Consider the following 18,602-nt stretch of genomic DNA (forward strand, 5'->3'; position numbering starts at 1 on the left):
AATAGGCTTGTCCACATTCCAAATATGATGTCATATTATCTCTCGCATGTGAAGAGTTTATACCAGCTGTTGGCTTTGAGATGGTGTATTAACAGTATGAAACCTACAATATGAGAGGGAACTCGGACAGCAGGTGCAACAGGCACTGAAAGAATGGGCCAACGCTTGTTCTACACTTATGGACTCTTTCCAGATGATAATACTGTCTTACAAGCAAAGCAGCGCGCTCGGAGAGCTGGGAGCAGAAGGACTGCGAGGGCTTCGGGAGAGCAAGCAGTCTCTCCAGTTCCCACTGTGAAAAGGACAGAGCACAAGAGAACAATGCTGCTGAAGCCAACACCAGGTCTCCTCACCAAGAGCAGCAATGAAATAAACCAAGTCTTGGAAATATCAAGGTGAGCCTTAACCCAACACGACTGCCTAGCACTGAGACAACACTTTTTAAAGCACTTATCAACGTAACACAACATTTAACCTTCAACACAAAAAAGTTAGGCGGATGTACAGGAAAGTGTGGGCTGCAATTAAGAGAAAAAGTCAGTCCTCAAAAGTAGACTCAGAAATGACATCATTTATACAACAGCAAAGATATTGAAGTGATTATAGATATTTTAATCACACTAAAAAGACTTAAAGGAGCCGGGCAGTGGTGGCGCACGCCTTTCATCCCAGCACTCGGGAGGCAGAGGCAGGTGGATCTGGGTGAGTTCGAGACCAGCCTGCTGTACAAGAGGTAGTTCTAGGACAGGCTGCAAAGTAACAGAGAAGCCCTGTCTCAAAAAACCAAAAATAAAAAACAAGCAAGCCAACAATGACAACAAAAGAAAACCAAAACCAAAAAAGACTTAAAGAAAAAAAACAACTAAAACAAGGCAAAAAATGACGAGTAGGTATCAAAACAAACTTTGGGCCAATCAAAGGAACTACTGGAATTTTAAAAGGACTAAAATCATACAGAATGTTTTTCAGATTACAACAGAATTTAATTACAACACAAATATTTGTAAATGTTTATCTGCTTAGCAATGTAAAAATCTACAGGTTAAAGAGAAGCTACAAAAGCTTTAAAATACGCTGAATTGAATGAAATGAAAGTACCACATGCTAAAATTTATAGGAAGCAAATAAAACAACATCAATGCCTGCATTAAAATATTGCTATTTTAAGCTAAAATAAAAGACAATTAAGTATTAAAAGGATGGGAGCAGCAAATAAATGCCAAAAATAAAAACAAAAGAAATCAATGAAACCAAAGACTGGTTAAATGAAGATAAAAATGACAAAACAAACAAAACCCCACAGAAGTGGGCTGGAGCAATGGCTCAGTCATTAAGAACACTGGCTGCTCTTCTACAGGTTCAATTCCCAGCACCCACATGGCAGCTTCCAATTGTCTGTAGTGTTCCAGTTCCAAGTAAAACAACAGGCTTACACAGATATACGTGCAGACAAAAAAGCAACCGGAAAATAAAATACAATTAAAAAAACACACAAAAGAACAAAAAAAGAGGAAGCAGCAATTATTAACATTAGGAATGAGAGAAGGGACTACAGATATTTAAAAAGTAAAAAATAAATAAATAAATCACTGAACTTAAATACACATTACATCATAAACCCCTAGAGAACATGCACTACAAAATATGATTTATCCTATAGCAACATATGACCATTAAAAAAGTCAACTTTGCAGTTTACAAGAAATACAGAATGATGACAATTAAAGACTCACACAACCTAGAGTTAGGAAAGACGGAAAACTCACCACATTGCCAATAGAAATGTTATAACCAGTTTGGAAAAGTCTGACAGTATCTTTTAAAATTAAGTACATTTTTACCATGCTAACTATCAACTCACTTCTAGATGTCTGCCTCAGATATGAAAGCATGTGTCATTTCAGTGCAAAAATCCAGACATGAGAAGTCATAGAAACATCGCTCACAAGAGCTCTATTCTGGAAACAATACCAATTGACAGGTATTGAACAAACAACTGTGGTAAAATCAAGCCATGGGAAAGAATGTTCATTCTACTGACAGAGTCCACAACAAGAATGAATGAATCTCAAAAATATTTTCCATAAAAGCAAAAACAAAGAAAACCCAAAGCAAAGCAAAATCATACTGCGCTCTCTCTCTCTCTCTCTCTCTCTCTCTCTCTCTCTCTCTCTCTCTCTCTCACACACACACACACACACACACACACACACACACACACACGCACACACACGAGCCTGCTTCTTGATTCCATATATAGGAATCTCAAGGAAAAGAAGAGTAGACAACGATAGGAAGAGAAAAGCGACCAGGAGTCCAAGAAGGTGAAGGCACTGACTTGCCAAGGCTCTGAAGTGGAGTATTTTAGATCTTGATTATACTGGCAGTCAGGTCTCACAGATGCTTAGCCAATTCAATGAAATGAAACAGAGCAAGTACCACTTACACGTGGTATTTCTGAAGAACGTGGATTATGAGTGGAAAGAACAAGAAAAAAATACGACAACCATAAACTCCAGGGAGAAAAAAGGTACAAAGCAGTTTTCCCTCGGATAAAAAGAACACACAGCTAGGGCATGACTTTAAACGAGTGATACGGAACAAGAAATATCTAAGGTAAGGAAGGCCTACAAAAGTCCTAATGAGTTACCAAGTTAAACCTGTACACAAGAAAACAGAAACACCACTGCATATAATAACTGTAACCACTCTGTGGCCATCAAACTTCCAAGAATGAACTTTACATGAAACAGGAAAGAAGAGAACACAGTATTTAAGAGCAACAAGCGCCGTGCTGTTACAGGGACTGAGGAACAGAGGAAAGTTAGGGAGAGTCTCTTCTCACGGAATCAAATTGCGGTGCAGAAGAGTGAACCATAATAAACTTGATGCTGTGGGATACCGTTCAAAATTATTGTATGAAATAAGGATGTCAGAAATTTAAAAAGCAACAGATGAAGGAAATTAAATTCTCATCTTTAGGTTAGGAAGCCCAAAGTGTCTGGAGTTTAATATCAACATACAAAACTAGCATATTTTAGATTATGGAGGCAGTTACCACGAGAACCCAAGACACCGTTAAGAAGTCGTGTGTGAGTACATCCCATGTTCTGGCTTACCTCAATCAGGATGGTGTTTTCTATTTCCATCCATTTGCATGCCAAGAGAAGCTAAATAAGAAGGTGAACCCAAAGAAAAACATATAGGCATCCTCCTGGATATTAACCTTCATCAGGCGATGAAAGGAGACAGAGACAGAGACCCACATTGGAGCACCGGACTGAAATCCCAAGGTCCAAATCAGGAGCAGAAGGAGAGAGAGCACGAGCAAGGAACTCAGGACCGCGAGGGGTGCACCCACACACTGAGACAATGGGGATGTTCTATGGGGAACTCACCAAGGCCAGCTGGCCTGGGTTTGAAAAAGCATGGGATAAATCCGGACTATCTGAACATAGAGGACAATTAGGACTACTGAGAACTCAAGAACAATGGCAATGGGTTTTGATCCTACTGCACGTACTGGCTTTGTGGGAGCCTAGGCAGTTTGGATGCTCACCTTCCTAGACCTGGATGGAGGTGGGTTGTCCTTGGACTTCCCACAAGGCAGGGAACCCTGATTGCTCTCGTGCTGATGAGGGAGGGAGACTTGATTGGGAGAGGGGGAGGGAAATGGGAGGCGGTGGCGGGGAGGAGGCAGAAATCTTTAATAAATAAATAAATGAGAAGTGTGTGGAGAGTGCTGGGAGTTCAAGAGGCGGGTGGGAGACAAATCATTTTGGCTTTTGTTGTTTGCCATTTAATCATATACATTTCTGAATGGGTACCATGTACCGATGTCACGGCTACAGAAAAAGGCTGACTGTATGAAGAGGTAGCCAATTCTTTAGCCTTCGTTCCATTGGCACAGGTTCCCTTCCCTTGAGTCTGTGGGTTTGAATTCACTTGTAACCAACAAAATTGACAAAAGTATTTTTGGGGACTCTGGCTTTGGAACCCAGAGACACCATGTAAGTCAACTACTGTGAAGGTTTAGATTCTTAAAGGAAGCTTGGGCCAGGTGTACAGGCATGGATCAACCAGACTAAGTACCCAGGCCATACGTATCTACCAACCAATCCACTTAAAACTTAAACAACTAGACTTAAGAAGACACAATCTTTACGTGAATTCCTAGCTGCTGACTTACTTCCAGGTTATATCTGAGACAAGAAGGGGGGCAGATGGAGGAACGCCACTCACTGTGTTGTGTTGAGCCCCCCCCCACAACCATGTCGCTGAAAATGACTGTGTCAAACCTCTAAATTTTGAGGAAACTCGCAACATGATGACATTAATCCAAACAGCATCACTTGGACAGTAGTAAAATGTCACTAACTTTGAAAGGCAACAGCTACTTTTCCCTCCTCTACAAATTTTGGTATTGAACTTCGGTAACATACTGGGATAGCACTTTTTTTTTCCTTTTCTACTCTATCCTTCCTTTCTTCCCTCCTTTACTAAAAAAGTATTTCTATAGCTGACAGTGACCACCGGCCGATCAGAGGAGGCGTATGCAATCCCAGTACAAAGCAGAGGGCTTCGGGCTTCGGTCTCAGTACCTGTGGTGGGAGCGTCACCATTAGGAGGTGTGGCCTTGTTGGAGGAAGCGTGTCAATGTGGAGGTGGACTTTGAGGTCTCATATATGCTCAAGATACAGCCCCGAATCTCCTGCATTTCCTGACCGCCTGCATGACGTAGAACTGTCAGCTACCTCTCCAGCACCATGTCTGCCTGCACGCCACCACACTCTCGGCTGCCACGCTCCCTGGACATGATGATTACGGACTGAACCTCTGAAACCGTAAGTCACCATCTCAACCAAATACTTTCTTTATAAAAGCTGCTGTGGTCATGGCATCTCTTCACAGCAACCGAAACTAATCAAGACAGTAAGAGAACACATACAGCCATTTACACGAAGGCCTTAGAGTTTACACTAACCAAAGGAAACATATACCAAACGGTTTTTGAAAATTCAGTCCAGATACCAAACTGTTGTTTCCACCACAATATCCACATCGAGTCTGCAGAAAGAGGAATGACCACTTCCAGTGGTATCGTTATCATTTGCCATTACTGATACAAAGTCATGGTAGTGGGAAGACCTACAAGGGACATCTCATGGCTTAGCCTGCTTGCCAATCACTACATTATTAACCAGCTCCTGCTTCCTAACTCATAGTCGGATTTACAGTCAAAGACTGAACCACATACTACTGTAGTTATCAGACTGCGTATCCTGAAGACATAGAAAAATGCAATGCCCACTGAAGTTCGGTGTTAATTTATATTTTGTTATCGATGAACCATCCCTTCATCCACTTATTTACTTGACAGATACTTAACAAGACACCTGCAGGACACTGTTCTACAAACAGGAAGTAATGCAGTGATAGGGTGATTAGGGTCCTCGCTCTCTTGCAAGTCTTACTCTAATGGCAAGCATACAGCACACATTAATTCTTACAAGCAGTAACTGAGTGGGCAATGTGTTAACAATTTAAACCATTTAACAATCACTAAAACAACGTCCTCAAGAAAAGCAACCAAACAATTTGATTTATTCCTATAAAATTCTGAGGACACTCTTATTTTTTGTTTGTTTTTTTGTTTTGTTTTTGGATACAGGGTTTCTCTGTGGCTTTGGAGCCTGTCCTGGAACTCACAGAGATCGGCCTGCCTCTGTCTCCCAAGTGCTGGGATTGAAGGCGTGTGTCACCATCCCCACCCCGGCTGACAGTCTGATTTCATTCATTAAATAACCATGAGCTCATGGGCTTCTTCGACATGGTAGAGTTTTCTATTCCTTTCAGATTCCATGCTACATCTGGGAATTTTGAGACCTTGTTACTGGCCCAGCTTCTTTCCTGCATCCTCAACTTAACAGCTACCACTGTGCCCCATCATCCCTCATTTCCATGCATGTATTTCAGAAACAGTCTCATACTAGCCCAGTCTCCACTGTCTAATGATAGATACAGCTCTTACTTTATCTATCAACTGAAGTAAAACATGGACCACTTTTAATAAATTTGCTTCCCTTGATTCATCGCAAAAGCCAGTAGCCAGTCAGCTGGCCTTCCTTCCTCCTTCCACGGGATCTCCTGCACGTTAGGTTAGTCTTTGACTTGCTATGTAGCAGAGACTGGCTTTGAACTTCCAATCCTCTTACCTCAACCTCTGTTAAGGTTTATGCTACTATGCCCTGCTGGATTTCTAGACCTGGGATTTGGAATTTGTACCAGTGAATTCAACTGTATACAGATCGTACTGGGATCCATCACTCCAAGCCAGTCAGAAGTAGAGAGAAGCAGAGAGTAAAATTCTACAAGACTTTGCCCCTGCAAAGTTGATATCAGTGGCAGCTTAAAAATCCAGAAGTTCATTAAGTTAAATCACAAAAGTTAAAATAATTTAGAATGACTAGTGGGATGTTACAGTTTTTATGTAAAAAATGTGTTATTTCAAGGATCATATAAGTCACATTCTTTATTCACCATCAGCTCTGCAAAACCTTTTATTCAGCTTTTCAAATCTGTATGTCTTGGCTCTTAAAGGCTCGACGAGATAAGAATTTCATTTTTACCATTCTTCAGCATTTTTCTAAAACCATTTTATAGGGTTGGGATGCATACTAGATCACCTAAAACTCCCAACCGGAGACAATAGATTTGCTTAGTCTCCACTCAATTTTTTAAAGACTGTATTGCTTGGGGTCAGAGAGATGCCTCAACAGCTAAGACCCTTTGTTCTTGGTGCTGAAGACTCAGGAAGAGTTTCCAGCACCCACATTGCAGCTCACACCCGTCTGTAATTCTCATTCCAGGAGACCCACCACTCTCTTCTGGTTACACAGGCAACAGGCATGCACAGTCAAAACACCTATACAGATTAAATAACCTGTCCTTGAAACAGCCTTTGTTTTTCTAGTTTAGTTGCTAAGGAAGCGGCAACACTCGTGATGCAATACTTGCCTGCCTTTTAAAACCAAAAGCATGCTAGGAAAAGTAAGTGTTTTATAGAAACCGTTAGGAAGGAATACCCACCACGAAGATCAAGAGAGCGCTTATCAATAAAGAAAGTGAGAAAAAGGGGAGGGTTTACTATAAATGAGTGCCCCTGAAAAGAGGCACTCAGAACAGTGCGTCCTAACGACTTAGGGACAGCGTAGAACAATGCCACACAGAGCAGCTATGTGACAGGAAAAGACTCTGAAATTAAGCAGAGGTCCTCAAGTGTGTCACATAAAATGAGTAATTCGGTCTGAGAGTTTATGATTTGAAAAAGGTGGGAGTGTGGGTGAGAGGGCGCTTGCTGCCAGCCTTGATGATCTGTGTTCAATTCCTGGAACCCGCATGGCAGAAGAGAACCAACCCTTCCCAGGTGTCCCCAACCTCTATATGCATGTGTGGGTATCCATCACACACACACACACACACACACACACACACACACACACACACAAATGCCAACAAATTAGTGTGGAAAAATTAAAGAAGAGCTAGCAAGCGGAGAATCAAGTAAATCACCGCGTTATTTTAGAACATGAAACACAAAGGAAATCAGGGTCCCGCCGTCTGCGAGACCTCCAGAGGGTCTACAGACTCTCACGTGGAAAAACGGGATTCTACTAATAGACTGGGTTACCGAGATGCAACACTGGGCAAATTCAACATTAATTCTCAACACAGATTCAAGATTTCCCTTTCCTGCAACACTGAATCCATTCATGCCATCACAAGGGGTGGCAGAGCGTGAAATACAGACTCTCATTTCATCTGTGCAATTGGCAGTTTCCTCCATAAAATTATAGTTTCTGCTTGAGGGCAGGGGTTAGTTTTGCTAATAATTTCCATTTTTCTACAGTCTGACCTTTTAATAGTTTCATTTGATTATGTCAACCCACTAATGTCCAAAGTATAGGAATAACTTCCTCCTTTATTATTGAGAAATGGCACCCAAGAAATATCAGTAATTTGCCCATTATCACACAGCTAGTAAGTCGAGGAGATAGGAAAAAAAAATCAAAGTCTTCCAGCTCCTAGTCCATGAGTGGTATACATCTACTGGGAAAAAGTCCAAGCATATCCAAACACACACTGGTAATCATGAGTCTTCAAATCCTCTCTAATCAACCTGGTTGATCTTGCTGTGTTTCTGGAGGCAATTTTCAGACACCGTATCTTCATCTACAGGGTGGGACGGCTGGGGACATTTCAGTGTGAGACCACTGTGTGGATCACATTTCAACAAAGATGCTCGGCAAATATACCTCTACTGTCTAAGCATCCATCATCTACTTCTGATCTACCTTGGAGAAAAACAACTCAACCTCTTTATCTGACATTCTTTCATGTAATGCAAATGTTCCAAAGGGTTCTTTCCTTAGCACCCCTTTCCTATGACATCATTCATTAGTTAAGCATTCATTTCCTTGTCTCTGGATATGCGATATGCGTTATCATCAGACTCTGCCTCAGGGATCCTCCAACTAGAATTAGTTGAGGATGATGGAAGTGTTCTATGTAACAGTTAATATAAGGGAATAAATATGTTCAAATTGCCACACGAGGTGCCAAGCTGTCAAGACAGGAACATAGCCAAGAAGAGGCCATGTTAAAGAGCACACCAACAAGGCAACCTGAAACACTGGTCCTGAAGGAAGCATTTCAGAGTGGTGCAGGGAGGGGCCCCAAGCTGAAGTTTATTATTTCAAATAAAGTCAAAGAAACAGATGTAAGAAGGGCATCTTCCGGAACCGGAAAGGTCTGTTTGTCCACAAACAACAAGTGCACAGAGGACACATGGACATACTATTAAGGCAGTATCAATAGTGAAGACAAGCAAGGGGAGCCAAATCATTTTCAAATATGCGTATGAATTTGAAGGGTCTTACTCAATAGACTTCACGTATACCTACAATAACAGAACTAACACCCCCATATCTTCAACATCAATGTTAACCCAAAATATCTGCAAAAACACAATGACTGTGCTTTCTATGTCTGTAACTGCTGGCTGGCAAATACATGTTCCCTAAATAAATGAAAAACAGTAAGTTACGTTAGGCACCCTGAACACGGACGGTTCTTCAAGAAGACCCAGGTTTGATTCTCCAGCACCCACATGGAAGCTAACAATCATCTATGATTCTAGTTCCAGGGGATCTAACACCCTCTTCTACCTTTCATAGTTAGCAGGCACATACAGGGTGCATATATGCATATACATGCAAGAAAAATAACCATACACAGAAAATATTTTTTTTTAATTCCTCAAGAATAAATAACTAACAGTGAGGCACTATTTTTAACAATAGGAAAATACTGCCCTTTGGTCTATTTGTCAAAATGTGTAATCAGCTTTTTATAAATAAATAAATCTCCAACGGTGTGTATTAAACAACAATTCTATCAACTAAATCTAAATGAAAAGATTGCTAAGGCGCGCTTTACCTGTGAGCTGGAAACAAACATTCCGGTGTAACGACAGGTTCATCCCACTGCTGTCCCCTAAACACGAGCACCAAAATTACCCAGGAACACAAGTAAGGCAGCAATGTAGAAGTTCAGGGAGGGAGGGGAAGGTTTTCAAGGGGAAGCCTTAGGAGATGCTGTCACTGCAAATGGAACACTCCAGCCACACTGCTAGGACACACATCCTGGACACTAACCAGGCTCGGGAATGCAGGCAATGGGTAGGAAATGAATTAGAAGCATCATTCAAAAAACAAAACAAAACAAAAAAAACAAAACAAAGTAAAAAAAAACCAACAAGGATCCATGTCCTCAGATGGTTCTCAAACAAGAGGAGCAAACATCCCGAGAGTTATTCAGTTATTCCAGTGTGTCATGACATGCTTCTACAACTTCCCTCCCTTACCCCATTCACTTCTAGCCCATGAATCCCATGAGTACGTACTTCACACACACACACACACACACACACACACACACACACACACACACTGAAACCTCAGCATCACCAACTTCAACTCCAAGAAGAGAATGAACGGCATGCCACTGTCAAAACAGCTGTTTACGAAACAGCTGTGACAACTCCAACTTTTCCAGAACTCAGGAGGGACACACGTACTTTAAACACTGAAGTCTGACTGGAGACCCAAAGTCTTGCTCTTCCTGTTTTCACTGAAGTCAGCCCCCTAAATAGATCATTAACCCACAAAAGAACACTTTTATCAACATGGATTTCCACAAACCGACACCTCTAGCAACCTGGCTTCACATATCACGTTTTCTCGGTACTGAGCCATCTCTCCAGCCCAACAGGCCACACTTTTCCTCTCCTTTCCCATGACGTAGTGCTAAGACCTTTACAGTGAGAAAATCAGAAGCAGCTCCTTAAATAATCACTGAGCTGCACATCACATTTCCTTTGCTTTTAATACGGGACTAAATACTAATCTAATAATAATACCTTAGCATGCAGAGCCAATACTTGAATTTGAATCATTTTTCAACAAAGCTTCGGGCAGCATAGGTTGCACTTGGCTGTGTCTCGCTGAGCTGATCATCCAACGACAGCAGAACCAGCTGAGTGGCTAAGTGTTACCAGGTACCTTTCCTACAACTGAGTTTTAGAAAAACCTTCTTTCTTTAACACTTTTCAACAAACGGAGCTCAAGTGTTCACACATATTGTAGCACGAATGATAAAAACCCAGAGACAGATATTGGGGTTGAACCTGAAGATCAGAAAAGCAAAGCAGCCAGCCGCTTACCTCTACCTCAGATCCAAATGGCAATCCTGCCTCCACAAATCCTCAGACTGAGACTCAGCTGAGAACTGTCTCCTCCTGTTTTATATTCCTTTCTAGTGCTGGGATTGAAGGTATGCACCACCACTGCCTGGTCTGTGAGGCTGACCAGTATGGCTGTTTTACTCTCTGATATTCAGACAAGTTTTATTTATTAAAATACAAATGAAATATCACTACAACATATTAGTAATATGTCAATGTCTTTTTAATATAGATCAACTTGTATGTTTTTAAGGGAAATTTTAATCTATCTGCATACATCAAGTGATAATGATTAGTGTTTTATCTCCTTTACCTACTCAGCAAGTTCGTTAACTAAATTGTCACAAACATTAGTAGCTTTATTAAACTGATCAGGTTAAATGAGAGAAAGCAGAACCTGAAATAAAGACCAGAGATGGTCTCCTGCAGTTCAATCTGGACGCGAACTTGCCAAGTAGCTGGGGATGACCTTGAACTCCTGCCTCCACTGCCACCAGAGTTCTGGTGTTTACAAGCAAGCACCACCATGCCTGGCTTAGACTGACAAATACATTTTTTAAGAGGGAGGGAGGGAGAAAGGGAGGGAGGGAGGAAGGAAGAGAAGGAGGGAGGGAGGAAGGGAGGGAGGGAGGGAGGGAGGGAAGGAGGGAGGGAGGGAGGGAGGGAAGGGTACCAGCCCACGAGCAGCCAGGTATAGTAGGACATACTTTAATCCCAGCACTCAGGAGGCAAAGACAGGCAGATCTCCGAGTTCGAGGTCAACCATGTCTACAGAGCTAGTTCCAGGTCAGCCAGTACTACAAAGAGAAACCCTGTCTTGAGGAGGAAAAAAGAGCTACTTTCACAAGGTTAGCAATTCCCTCTGACTTGCTCATTGCCCTATCCTGTTTCTTTTTTCTAGAAGTTGTCTGGTACATAGTAGGCCCTCAATATACACTTGGTGCATAAGCAGACTGCTGATAAAAACATGTTTTAGTTCATCTCTGTGTTCTGTTTCAGGATGGCAAACAGAACTCATCTGTGGAATGCAAAAACGCCAACCTTACAGTCTGATTCTGGCGAAGGCTCCAGACCTCAGGATTACGAACTGTAAAATAAGAGTAAATCTATGTGCAGGGCACTACTGGTTTATCAAGCCTGAGCCTGGGAAGTATCAAGTGCAGGAAGGCATGACTTCTGCTGTGCAGGCTTGGAGTGCTTTGGACACCAGCAGTAACAAGTCTGCCTTTCTGGTAAATCCATCAAAATTAAATCTTAAAACTTCTGTGAAAACTAATATGTTTATTGTGCGCTTTCAAGCTTAGAGGCTTAGCTACGTGTGGACAGGGACTATAATTACGATCAATTACTTCTGGCTTGAAGGCATGTAAAAAGCATCTTTCCTTTTTAAACAATCTCAAACAAACAAACAGGCTTAAGGGTGTAAAACTTGCCTCAGGCAGGACATAAATTACAGGTTAGGGAGGCTCATTTTTGACACTCTCCTTTGGAAGGAAAGGAATTACTGTCACCTGTCCTGGATTTCCTACCATTGCCCTCCTCCCCAAAAAAAGAATTCCTAGCTTAGCCAAGCAAGTCATGAGGGGTGGGAGGCAGGGCAGTGAAAAATAAAAACAGGAAGGAAACCAAAAGGAAATGGAGATGGCGGCTTGTGAGGATGACATCACTGGCTATGACACTGCAGACATTTCACTAAACTCACGTGGAGCCTGCCAACTGCCTTTGCTAACAAATTCAGGGTACGGGTACCCAAGCAGCTTCTTGGTCCTTGGGGATTAAAACATTCCATCCTCCAGGAAGCTCCTTAAGCAGCCTCAGAAAGTCCTTGAAACTGACCAAGATTCACCAGGCACCGTCCTGCCTTCGAAGCTGAGCGTCCCTCTCGGAAGGGCAGTCATGCTGCCAAGAAGACCTCCCTCAGTGGAGCTGAGCGGCAAAGAGCCTGAGACCAGCTGAGGTATCTCAACTCTCCAACCTGTGAGCTGTTCCCTGCAGTGTGCTCCAGGTTCCCAGGTTTGTAAGCTGTCACCCAAGCTAGGGTGGGCTTCAGTGATGCTCCTGTTCCTTAAGCACCCCTCACCCATATTTCTGTAAGAACACTGGACTTTGTTGGTGTTTGTCCTTCGTTTGCAGGGGGCTTCCTATCTGGGACGAGCCGACGAGTGTGACGTGCGGCCCCAGGAAGAGACTTGTCATAAAAGTCGGAACGTCCAACACCAATCTGATCTGTTCGGTAAAAATGTCGGATAATGATCCTGGGGACCCGGAAACCTCTGACGTATTCAGGTACCTGAAGTGCCTTTACATTAGAGGGCTTTCACCTACGTTCACTTTATCCTCATAAAGTAGGTAGGGTCACAAAGGTAAAAACAAACTTAGCAAGCATCTTTTCTTTTTACTTATGAGTAGATTCTAATGAAATTCGCAGTTCAGAATCCCTTTATGGAGTCAACTAAAACTGTCAAAAGACACACCAATTTCATGAAGATAAAACAGAGGGGATGACCTCAGCAGCATAACAGAACAGCCTTCTTCTGATTCAAGAATTTATAACGGATTGCACTCAATAAATAGGCCATGCAAGGGCGCTTGTTTAACGGCTCTTCATTGGAAGAACTTTATTTGTATATACGATAATCACTCTTAAGTAGACCCTACACAGGTAACAGAGAAAATAAATTTGATATTAAATTCTCATGTTGGAATTCATCCTTTGGTACAGCTTCACTCCTCTAGGATAGTAACTGAGAGTCAGCATGAGCCACCCTTTCCCCTCCATTTTATTACAGACCTCTCTCCCTCTCTCTCTCTCTCTCTCTCTCTCACACACACACACACACACACACACACACACACACACACACACGGCAACCTATTGCTTTTAAGTAAATTCTGACTTTCTAGGGAACTAGAAAGTCTCCAAAATATCACTATCTTTTGTTGCCACACCCCAACCCCGTACCTTTGCCACATAGCATAAGGATAATGGGGTCCTATTTTTCCAGTGTCTTTTTACTTATTTATATATTATGATTCACTGCTGCGTTCTGGCCTGAGTCTGACTATATTGGAAACCAAGCACTACAAAAACCTCCCAGGATTTTGTAGACTCAGAGTCTGTAGAGGGCTTGGTATTTCAAAGGTCAGTCTTGGGTCTCTCCATTTTGATGACTAATGTTAAATTGCTTGACTTCCTACAAAATATTTGGCTGTCCTTATTTACTTAATTTCATCCTCAGGACACACGGTAAGCACATAGTTGTTGCACCAAATCCCCACAGGAATGGGAAGACAAGAAGAAGACCCCAAGATCATGATTCTCCTACACACAGAGTTGAGTGAGAATGGTAAATCATCACCTAACTTGTAGAAGGGTCCGTACATCTCCCTTTTAACTCTGAGCTATGCATTTGTTTAATAACCGGGAAACCCCAGCAGGCCTGAGAAAACACCATTATCCTCACCGCCTACGCTGGCACTTCACAGGAGAGCTGGTTAGAAGGCTGCCCCACCGCTTGCACAAGTCTTCCAGAGAAAACAGGTTTTAGAATCTAAGAATTAACACAGTGTGATTCACGTCTAACCCTTGGGAGGGGCAGTCTAAGGCCATACCAGTCCTCAGACCTTGAATGACACAATCAGTTAAGGGTTTTAAGAAGGCTCCTCACCCCCCCCACCCCCCATCCTTCCCGCCAACTCCTCTTCCTTTCTCTTTTCAGTCAGGGTCCTTTTTAACACAGGCTGGCCTTGAACTATGGATCTTCTGGCTCAGTGTTCCCAGTACTCAGCCTTAGAAGACTTGTTTTCAAACAATGTTTAACACTAGGCATCAGTACTGAAACTTCTTAGACCATCAGAAGTCATTATTCTACATGACTTCTACATCTTTTTTTTTTTAAAAAAAAGAGCTACCACTATGCTTGCAATTGGCAAACATATTCTTACACATTTCAACATTTTCTTAAACTTTCTATTAGGCTCCACCCTTCAAGTTTCCTTCTAATTACCTCTCTCATTCTCAGATTCTCAAAAATTCCCCCACAGACGGCAAAAGTAAGTAAGGGCTTGAGGGACGTTTCTAGACTGTCGTCTGGTTTTTGTCCCTAAAAGACACCCAACTCACCCCACCCAGGACCCTTGGGGCAAGCAATGGCGCGAAATCACTTGTGAGTTGCTTGGTTGCAGGTAAGCCATAGCAGGTCTCCTTTTCTGCTCGTTTGTCAAGGTCACCGGTTCTATTGGCAAAACTGGATTGTGATTGTAGGAGGGTCGCCAGCCTCCCCTTGCCGGCACCTTCAAAGGCCAGGGCTCCCTGCTCACCTGACCACGTTGGGGTGCTCAAAGGTCTCCAGGTGCCTCAGCACCGCCACCTCGCGGATGGTGGAGAGCGGCATGCCCTCCTCTCCGGTCTGCACCCGCACGCGCTTCAGAGCCACGAAGCGGCCGCCGTTCTTCAGGTCGCGGGCCTTGAACACCTTCCCATAGGCGCCCTCGCCAATCTCCGCCACGCACTCATACTGCTGGTCCGCACGGCTCAGGCTGTCCTTCTCCATGCTGGCTGGACGCTGCCGGTGCAGCACAGAGGGTCCTGAGTGTGCGCTTGCTGTCTGGACGCCTCTGGGGACGCCCGGAGTCGGACTCGCGGTCGCCGGGCTGGACAGAGCGCCCTCCTCGCCCGCGAACCAAAGACGGGCGCAGCCGCTGCCGCGAAACTCCGCCTAGCCGAGTCGCCGCGCCGCCGCCGCTGGAGAGTGCCGATCCCTCCTCTTCCCCCTCCGCAGCGACCGCTTGGTCTGCCCACAATCTCTGCACCTAGGAGGAGGAGACGGGAGGACGAGGAGAAAGTGCGATCAGACAGCCCTGGAGACTTCCACCGGCTTCCACCAGCTCCCCTCCTCCCCTCTGCTCGCCCGGGCCCTCCACCCAGCTGCCTAATCTCGCCGGGTTTCTCGGAGAAAAGCCAAGTTACTTTTTGTGCCCAGCAGGGCTCGTGCAGTCTTCGCGAGGAGAGGTTGCAGGGCCCCTCGGGGATGAGCGCCGCGCGGGACGGGAGGGGGCGTGCCGAGCAGCCCAGAGTGTGCTGGAGCGCGGGGGAGGGGAGGCGCCGGGCGCGTCAATGTCACGGCTCAATATTTATACCTATACCGTTGTTCTCGCTGCCCTCCCCGACTCCGGGGCCTGGACGTGCGGGGAGCGGGGCGTCTCCGGGGCACCCGGGGTTCACCCTTGTGGGGCAGAGGACTGGGGTTAGGGCTCTCAGGACCCTGTAACCCGATGCTGGGAGTACGCGAGTAGGGGTGGTCAGACATCTGCTCGGAAATTGCTTCCTTTCTTTCTACTTTCAGCTTTTCTACCGAGAGACATTTAAAAGGGACTCGCATACACAAATGGTCTTTGGGGTATGGCAATCTTAGTGGGAGCCAGAATTCGGCCGGCCTCCGACTCGAAGGACCTCCCTGGTGGAAACTCAGAGAGGACAGACCATCTGGTAGGGGAGGGCTGGGGCTACTAGGGGTGGGAGAGCGAGGGGCCCTGGAAAGGGAGGAGTGTCGTGCTCCCTTCAACCTCCCTAGATCCCAAGTCCGTCACACTTTCGCTGGTCCTGTCCTGAAAGAGTAATTTCGGGACTTAGAAAGATAACCGGGACTGGTCCTTAAGTTTTCAGTTGACTTCAACCCGTGCAAACGGGTTGTAGCAACCGCCCTTAAGACGGTGGGGGTGGAGGCTTAACGTAGGAGTCCCGGGTGTGAGAGGGGGCTGCCCCTGGGTTGTGACGGCAGAACCTCCGCCCGGTGTCCCGAGCGCCTGGAGGTCGGTAGCTGAAAAGGTCGCTCGGCTCCCCGGGGTCTGGAGGCCGTGTCCTACGCACGACAGGTCGGGCCTCCCCTCCCCGAGCGAGCTTTCCCGTCCCACGGTGGCCTCAGCCTAGGCTGGACCTTGGCCCACGACAGCCGAGTGTCCGGAACCCTGGGCCAGCATTTTACCTGCCCCGCACCCCTCCTCCCCCGCTCGCCCTTCTGCCTGGAATTAAACAACACATGGCGGGACCCCCACTGGGTGCGGGCGTGCAGTGCGCAGCCAGGGCGGACTCTCCGGGCTCCCTTCAAGGAGTTCCTGAAAAGCTGCGGAAGGAACCCCCAGACCTCTCCCGGGGGTCCGCGCCAGGTCGAAGGCCACACAGGTAGCGGGAGCCGCGGCCTCGGCGCCCGCCCGCCCTCCCCCTCCGGCCGCATCCAGCCCAGGCTCCCGGAGGCGGCCGCTGTCCCACCCCCGCGGGCCTGCACCCCCCGGACGCGAGCGGCGGTGCTTAGCCCCATCCCCTCCTCCACTTTTTTGTTGTTGTTGTTGCTTTCCCACGCTGGCTGAATGTGACTTGACCCCATTTCAAAAAAGTTTGACATAGTGCTTCAACATTTCCGCATTCCTCCGCGACTACAAAGGCTGCAGCCGCCTCCTTCTGCTTTCTGTCTCTGCTCTCTGTCTTCACACTCAATGAAATCCTTCATGAGCCTCTCCCAAAGCCTTGCCAAACGCTACAAGGGTCGCCACCAGCGCAGCGAGGGGAGGCCGCCCGCGGGACCGCGACTCGCGCGTGTGCGCATACGCAGATGCGCCCGCGCAGATACGCCCACGTGCACGGGGACTAGTGCGCCGCCGAGCCCCGAGCTGCTCTTGGCCAGGGTGGCATTTGAACTGCAAATCTTTAAATAAGAAAAGTAAACTTGGGACACTAAGCAAGCCTGCGTGCGTGCTCGCGGGGGCTTCAACCCTGGTGGGCTGCGTGCACGCCTCCGTGCACAATACGCTCGCGGGGTCGCCAGCAGGAAGCCGACGTGAACGTTTATGCCTTAGTGGGGAAGATGGAGCCGCTACCCACACCTCGGGAGGCTTCAGAGGGAACTTGCTCAGGGAAAATAAACGTGGGGGGCGGAATCCCACCAGACGGTGCATTTTCAGCCTTAAATCTGACTGTCCAAGTGGAGTTCCTCTGGAGAAGTTCCATGAGAACTGAACGTATGGGTGGGTGTTTGTGCGCACGAATCTGTTCAAGTTGGCACAGGACCCTGGCTGTCGGGGTGTCCCTGGTGTGGGAGGTCCCTCTTGAGACCTCTAGCTCCCCCAGCTGACCCCCATAACCTACCCAGTCTCAGCTCTAAGGGGTTAACCCACGCGAATTCCGAGGGGTCACACAGCCCCCCCACCCTCATTCCCCTCGCCCACCCACGCGAGCCCGTGGCTCCTTACCTGTGGGCCAGGGGCACTGGCCTCCCGAGAAGCTGGGGTGTCCGTCGGCCCCCGCACGTGCTCGCCGCGCGGAGCAGGTAACTGACTGCGGCCAAGGCGAGCAGCGCTCTGCGGGCAGGGGGTGGGCACTGCGGCGGTGGGCGGAGGGACGGCGGAGGGAAGGCGCCGCCCGCGGGGAGGCCGGGGAGGCTCGGGGCTCTGGCCGTGGCTGGGGGCCCGTGGCCAGCAGGCTGCGCGGCGGGGCGGGGACCTGCAAGTCCCGGGGGCCTGAGACCCGCCCGGCGGCGAGTGTGCAAATTAAAGCCTTCCGGAGCAAGAGAGCGAGGCCCTGCCCGAGCTCGGCTCCCTACCGACCGGCTCCGAACGGGGGGCTCGGAGGGCGGGAGAGAGTTAAATGAAAATTTCCGGTTCTTACTGCAACCGCTCGAGTGGGGCTCGCGGGGGGGGGGGGGGGGTGTCTCAGGACTGAAATAAACTATGTGGAAGGGACCGGGTGGGATGCAGCGTCTGGAGTCGGCAGGGTTTCTACACCCAAGTCCCCCTGAGTTGGAGT

At 46.5% G+C, this 18,602-nt stretch overlaps 1 protein-coding gene across 1 annotated transcript in view; it reads right to left on the bottom strand.

The window, feature by feature from the left end:
• The window catches only part of Cdk6 (cyclin dependent kinase 6), a 188,450-nt gene extending 170,102 nt beyond the window's left edge, over positions 1 to 18,348 (bottom strand). Inside the window, exons 1-2 of the mRNA XM_075953934.1 lie at positions 18,050 to 18,348; positions 15,125 to 15,616 (exon numbers count right to left, since the gene is read on the bottom strand). Coding sequence (XP_075810049.1) covers positions 15,125 to 15,357 — 233 coding nt within the window. The 5' untranslated portion in view covers positions 15,358 to 15,616; positions 18,050 to 18,348. The remainder of the gene's footprint in view (positions 1 to 15,124; positions 15,617 to 18,049) is intronic.
• Between the last annotated feature and the right edge of the window lie 254 nt (positions 18,349 to 18,602).

The sequence above is a fragment of the Microtus pennsylvanicus genome, chromosome 19 (genome assembly GCF_037038515.1).
Source record: "Microtus pennsylvanicus isolate mMicPen1 chromosome 19, mMicPen1.hap1, whole genome shotgun sequence".
Lineage (NCBI taxonomy): Eukaryota > Metazoa > Chordata > Mammalia > Rodentia > Cricetidae > Microtus > Microtus pennsylvanicus.